The 7500-nt window shown below is 43.9% G+C and overlaps 1 protein-coding gene across 7 annotated transcripts in view; it reads left to right on the forward strand.

The window, feature by feature from the left end:
• Nucleotides 1-7500, forward strand: part of foxp4 (forkhead box P4) — a 177467-nt gene that overhangs the window by 139386 nt on the left and 30581 nt on the right. For all 7 annotated transcript variants that reach the window (XM_014166826.3, XM_014166823.3, XM_082967447.1 and 4 more), the window contains 2 exons: nucleotides 2641-2728; nucleotides 4079-4162. In XM_014166826.3, the coding sequence (XP_014022301.1) occupies nucleotides 2641-2728; nucleotides 4079-4162 (172 nt within the window). The remainder of the gene's footprint in view (nucleotides 1-2640; nucleotides 2729-4078; nucleotides 4163-7500) is intronic.

Here is a 7500-nt window from a genome sequence, read left to right on the forward strand (position 1 = left end):
AACTCCCCGTTCTCTTAAACATGCACACACTGGGTCATGATTCTCTAAACGCCACACACACACGTCTCAGAGTTGTCATGAGCAGAGAAAACGGGAGAGGGAGGGAGAGAATGAGGGAGGGAGAGGGAGAGACGGAGGGATGGAAGGAGGGAGGGGGAAAGAGGGGGTAGGGAGGTAGGGCGGGAATGAGGAAGGGAGGGGGAAAGTGGGGATAGGGAGGGACAAAGGGGGAGGGAGGGAGGGTGGTAATGAGGGAAGGGGCGAGGGAGGGTGGGAATGAGGAGTGGAGGGGGAAAGAGGGGGGATGGGAGGGAGGGAGGGAGGGAGGGAGGGAGGGAGGGAGGGAGGGAGGGAGGGAGGGAGGTCAGAAGGTCCTGAATCCTCCCACACCAGAGGAAACAAACAGTGCCACCATTCAGACACACACATTTCAGGGGGGCAGAAGTGTAAATCAGAGAGTAGATCCTCTCTCTGTTCCTGTGATAACACATGAACTATTATCCAGGTGTTCTGATAACACATGAACTATTATCCAGGTGTTCTGATAACACATGAACTATTATCCAGGTGTTCTGATAACACATGAACTATTATCCAGGTGTTCTGATAACACATGAACTATTATCCAGGTGTTCTGATAACACATGAACTATTATCCAGGTGTTCTGATAACACATGAACTATTATCCAGGTGTTCTGATAACACATGAACTATTATCCAGGTGTTCTGATAACACATGAACTATTATCCAGGTGTTCTGATAACACATGAACTATTATCCAGGTGTTCTGATAACACATGAACTATTATCCAGGTGTTCTGATAACACATGAACTATTATCCAGGTGTTCTGATAACACATGAACTATTATCCAGGTGTTCTGATAACACATGAACTATTATCCAGGTGTTCTGATAACACATGAACTATTATCCAGATGTTCTGATAACACATGAACTATTATCCAGATGTTCTGATAACACATGAACTATTTTCCAGGTGTTCTGATAACACATGAACTATTATCCAGGTGTTCTGATAACACATGAACTATTATCCAGGTGTTCTGATAACACATTAACTATTATCCAGGTGTTCTGATAACACATGAACTATTATCCAGGTGTTCTGATAACACATGAACTATTATCCAGGTGTTCTGGTAACACATGAACTATTATCCAGGTGTTCTGATAACACATGAACTATTATCCAGGTGTTCTGATAACACATGAACTATTATCCAGGTGTTCTGATAACACATGAACTATTATCCAGGTGTTCTGATAACACATGAACTATTATCCAGGTGTTCCTGTGATAACACATGAACAATTATCCAGGTGTTCTGATAACACATGAACTATTATCCAGGTGTTCTGATAACACATGAACTATTATCCAGGTGTTCTGATAACACATGAACTATTATCCAGGTGTTCCTCTGATACACTCTGAGTGCATGGCCCAAAGAGCAGGACACACACACACACACACACAGTTAGCTTTTACACTAAAAGGAAATGGTATACTTATAATATTATTCTTTACATAACTTCCTCTTACTCACTCTCTCCTCCACTGTGTAAACTGGTCATTTTGTTTAACACTGAGTTCAACAGTTAACTCTCATGTCTTGACTTGGTTGTGGGTTTTTTTCTGTGAGGAGGAAATCTATTTTATACTAAGAAGTGTTTGGTGCAAGCCCACTGTTGTGTGTTTCCATGTGTTTCCATGTCTTTCCGTGTGTGTCTGTCTCGATAGGAGTGTAAAGCCCTCTGGTCTCTTGAAAAGCTCTAAACAGGAAAATAAACAAATATCTGCAGTCACATAAATGTGAATATTTATTTAAATGAAGTCACCATTGGCCGGAATCACACAAACTGGAGCTTATGTGTCTGCTGCAAGCATCCACACTCACTCACAACTATCTCCCTACTGTCTTCTGGGAATGACACACACACACACACACACACACACACACACACACACACACACACACACACACACACACACACACACACACACACACACACACACACACACAGACACATCTATCTGGTGTTCCATTGAATATGTGTTAATTACAGATTAATATGCGTTCTTTTGCTTGTCATGTAGGTTATAACCCAGTTGTATTCCCCTCCCTCTATCTCTCCCTCTATCTCTTCTCCTTCCTCTATCTCTACCCCTTCCTCTATCTCTTCTCCTTCCTCTATCTTTCTTCCTTTCTCTATCTCTCCCCCTATCTCTTCTCCTTCATCTATCTCTACCCCTTCCTCTCCCTCTATCTCTACCCCTTCCTCTCCCTCTATTTCTTCTCCTTCCTCTACCCCCCCCCCTCTCCCCTCCTCTCCCCTCCCTCCTCCTCTACCCCCTCCTCCTCTCCCCCCTCTACCCCCTCCTCTCTCTCCCCTTCCTCTATCTCTTCTCCTTCCTCTATCTCTACCCCTTCCTCTACCCCCTCCTCTCTCTCCCCTTCCTCTATCTCTCCCCTATCTCTTCTCCTTCCTCTATCTCTCCCCCTATCTCTTCTCCTTCATCTATCTCTCCCCCTTCCTCTATCTCTACCCCTTCCTCTATCTCTCCCCCTTCCTCTATCTCTCCCCCTTCCTGTCACTCTTTCCTGCTTTCTCAGGCATCTGAACAATGAGCATGCTCTGGATGACCGCAGTACAGCCCAGTGCAGGGTGCAGATGCAGGTGGTCCAACAGCTGGAGATACAGGTGGGACAAACACACACACACAGTCATTCTCGGTGTCTGTACTTGTCTGAGCCAGGCTGGGGGTTTAGTGAAAGCACTGGAGCTTGTAATTTAAAGAGGAAAGCTGGCATCACAGGCTCCAATTATAAACTTCCCAGTCCAGTCCCTTTCTACTGGCATCACAGGCTCCAATTATAAACCTCCCAGTCCAGTCCCTTTCTACTGGGTGGAAGGAGGAGGAGGAAGAGGGGTCGACATCAAGATGATGCAGCCAAACACCCCACAAGAACCCCCAAACAGCATAGTGGCGAACCCAGGGTGTTGGAGCTGGGGTTCGGGTTAGCTGTGGCCCTGGTCCCCCTGGTAAACGGCATTGAGCCCCAAGCCTGAAGCCACCGCTGGGCAACACAAAGTGACAGAGAGACAGGCAGTGTCACATCACATCAGGCCTCCCGTCCTCTCCCCTTTCCCCTGCCATGTCACCTACCCCACTACTGCCCTGTTATAGTACATACATACACACACATCTTACACACATTCACTCAATGCTGCCATACTACTACGCACACAGCCTAGTGCTGGCCTCATTCAGCCAGCTTCTCCAGGCCTCTGTCTCTCACACACCATCCTGTTCACTAGCTGGCCCCCTGGCTGTGGTGTGTTGGCTCGCTGACTGAGATGTCGCTCAGTAGAGATGCAGGGAGGCGTTTCCACAGGCTATAGCACAGTAGCACCCACTAAACTGCAGTTAGCAATGGCAAACAGGGACAAGTGACTGCAGGCTAGTGTGTATGTGTCTGCGAGAGTGTGTGTGTAATGTGTGAGAAAATGTTAGGTGTGTGTGTAGAGAGGGTTCCCATCTCTCTCTCTGTGCCTGGGGAGACTGGTGCTGTGAGACAGTGAGAACAGCCCTGAAACACACACACGCACACGCACACACACACACACCACCACATGCTAACACAAACACCCATTACTTCACAGCCTCCCCTAAATATCTGTGTTTTACTGCTTTAATGGGAGGCTGATGTGGCTTGACTGGATATTATCAAGTCCACAGTGTGAGAATAAACCTGGAGTCTATAAACAACAAGACAAACCCAGGTTGGTGTGAATGGAGCTTGAGTCTATTCCTTACTACCGTGCTTCTCGTCTATGACAATAGTAATCATTGACTCAAAAAGTACAGTTTTGCTGACGTGTGTGTCTGTCTGTCTGTGTGTGTGTGTGTGTGTGTGTGTGTGTGTGTGTGTGGTGTGTGTGTGTGTGTGTGTGTGTGTGTGTGTGTGTGTGTGTGTGTGTGTGTGTGTGTGTGTGTGTGTGTGTGTGTGTGTGTGTGTGTGTGTGTGTGTGTGTGTGTGTTTTTCTCAGCTGGCCAAGGAGAGTGAGCGGCTGCAGGCCATGATGACCCACCTGCACATGCGCCCATCGGAGCCAAAGCCTTTCAACCAACCTGTGAGTACCTGACCTCTCACCCCTAACCCCTTACCTCTCACTGTGCTGTAGCAGGTGTTTGCGTCCTCTGCTGATCAGTGAGGCTAACAGTTGGCCTTTATTCACTTTAGTGTTATCTATAGCGTTCATTATTAGTATGTAAATATGCATAAGGGTTGTTTTTCTTGATTTCTATATGAGCACAGGTCCCTGTAATAAACTATTTGATAATGGAGTAATAATCTGATTAGAAGAATTCCATAACCTTTGATCACAATACCAACATAAATCACAAAACCACACAAGCTTTATCCAAATAAATTATTGAAGTTTGGGCAGAATTATTTGAGTGTGGGGAGACCGGCTCCACTCCGCCTCTGATGATACACATCCTCTGATTATACACATCCTCTGATGATACACATCCTCTGATGATACACATCCTCTGATTATACACATCCTCTGATTATACACATCTTCTGATGATACACATCTTCTGATGATACACATCCTCTGATTATACACATCCTCTGATTATACACATCCTCTGATGATACACATCCTCTGATTATACACATCCTCTGATTATACACATCTTCTGATGATACACATCTTCTGATGATACACATCCTCTCATGATACACATCCTCTGATACACATCCTCTGATTATACACATCCTCTGATTATACACATCCTCTGATTATACACATCCTCTGATGATACACATCCTCTGATTATACACATCCTGTGATTATACACATCCTCTGATTATACACATCCTCTCATGATACACATCCTCTGATTATACACATCCTCTGATGATACACATCCTCTGATTATACACATCCTCTGATTATACACATCCTCTGATGATACACATCCTCTCATGATACACATCCTCTGATGATACACATCCTCTGATGATACACATCCTCTGATGATACACATCCTCTCATGATACACATCCTCTGATGATACACATCCTCTGATTATACACATCCTCTCATGATACACATCCTCTGATAATACACATCCTCTGATGATACACATCCTCTGATTATACACATCCTGTGATTATACACATCCTCTCATGATACACATCCTCTCATGATACACATCCTCTGATGATACACATCCTCTGATGATACACATCCTCTGATGATACACATCCTCTGATTATACACATCCTCTCATGATACACATCCTCTGATAATACACATCCTCTGATGATACACATCCTGTGATTATACACATCCTCTCATGATACACATCCTCTCATGATACACATCCTCTGATGATACACATCCTCTGATGATACACATCCTCTGATGATACACATCCTCTGATTATACACATCCTCTCATAATACACATCCTCTGATGATACACATCCTCTGGTGATACACATCCTCTGGTGATACACATCCTCTGATGATACACATCCTCTGATGATACACATCCTCTGATGATACACATCCTCTGATTATACACATCCTCTGATTATACACATCCTCTGATGATACACATCCTCTGATGATATACATCCTCTGATTATACACATCCTCTGATTATACACATCCTCTCATGATACACATCCTCTGATTATACGCATCCTCTCATGATACACATCCTCTGATTATACACATCCTCTGATTATACACATCCTCTGATGATACACATCCTCTGATGATACACATCCTCTGATGATACACATCCTCTCATGATACACATCCTCTGATTATACACATCCTCTCATGATACACATCCTCTTATACACATCCTCTGATTATACACATCCTCTGATTATACACATCCTCTGATTTATACACATCCTCTGATTATACACATCGCGTAGGCAACTCTCTAGCTTCCATGTAGCTAACCAGTCACCACCAGCCTCCTAGTTAGCTACCCTTTGCCTGGTTAAGAAACACAAGAGTTTAATAGTCTAGCTATGTTTTTCTCTCTCTTGAGTAGATTATAGAAAAGTAGGCTTGTAGTCTCACTTAACCCTCCCACTTTTCCAACTGCATTTCATATCCAGGTTCTGTGTAGCCAACGTAGCCAAGTCTCTTTTCCTCAGAGAAAACAGGTTGATTCTAGCCCTTAGGCCACCGTTCAAAAGACATATGTTTTTTCTTTCTATCATGCATTAGCGGGACACATTTTACATTTATAAAACACATTTATAAAACACATATAAAAAAACATATCACAGGCCATTCTAAAACTAGGCTACATGCTAACCAAACCGTTAACCAGTTGTTTAGGCTCCACCTTGTTCAGTCATGTTACCTCATTAGCTAGCTGTAGCTAACAACCTGGGGCACGTTCAGCAGAACGCAACGTTTTGGAACGGTCAGATAGAAATATGCTATGTAGAACAAACATGCCTTTCTAACATGTTAAGTAAGGATTCCCAAACTTTTCACTCAGGCCTTAGCTCCCGTACTTTGTGAAAACTGGTGATACTGGTGATATTGTCACTCTCTCGCTCTCTCATGTGTAATATCTATGTAGGCTGAATTAGGAATTTACATGGCCAGATAAATGTTCTATAATATAATATTCATCTTATATATGTTTGTCATATTTCTGTGATGTGACTAAAATGAAAGGGAATTTAGTTGATTAAAATGGCCCAGTGTTTTCGTCATTTTGACAATAACTAGACTAAATCATTAGTCAAATGACAGAAGACTAGACTAAATGTAAAAAAGAGTGCCAAAATGAAAACTGTGTTGAGGGATGGAGCTCTGTGACTCCGGGCAGGCTGGATGGCTGGCTGGCTGGCACAGGCAGGGTTGTTATTAGGTATCTAATGAATATTTCATTATTCAGATTGACGAGGAGTCTTATTAAAATATGAAGATGTTGAAATTAATTGTCAATTACAAGTGGAGTGTCTTAATTTGAGGGGATATAAATGGTTGGAGTGGAGCAGCGGGACGTGTGTGTGTGTGTGTGTGTGTGTGTGTGTGTGTGTGTGTGTGTGTGTGTGTGTGTGTGTGTGTGTGTGTGTGTGTGTGTGTGTGTGTGTGTGTGTGTGTGTGTGTGTGGAGCCAACGCAGGGCATCAGCTGTCGTTAGAACCTAATGGGAAATCAGGAAGAGGCGTGTTTTGTGTCGTCGTGGGAGACAAGCCTCGGGGTCAGCGATTTGAGGAAGGGGGTGGAGGGGAGGAGTCTTCAGAATTGCAACAAAGCTTGCCCTCAATTGAGAGGGTTGTGGTGTTGCCTTGGTGATGTGGCCAGGTTCCAAAGCTAATGAAGTACCTGTTTTACAGAGGGATGGAAGGAGAGGAGGGAAGGAGAGAGAGAAAGAAAGAAATAGAAGCATATTTCCAAAGCTAATGAAGTT

This window comes from Salmo salar, chromosome 22, assembly GCF_965601325.2.
Source record: "Salmo salar chromosome 22, fSalSal1, whole genome shotgun sequence".
Lineage (NCBI taxonomy): Eukaryota > Metazoa > Chordata > Actinopteri > Salmoniformes > Salmonidae > Salmo > Salmo salar.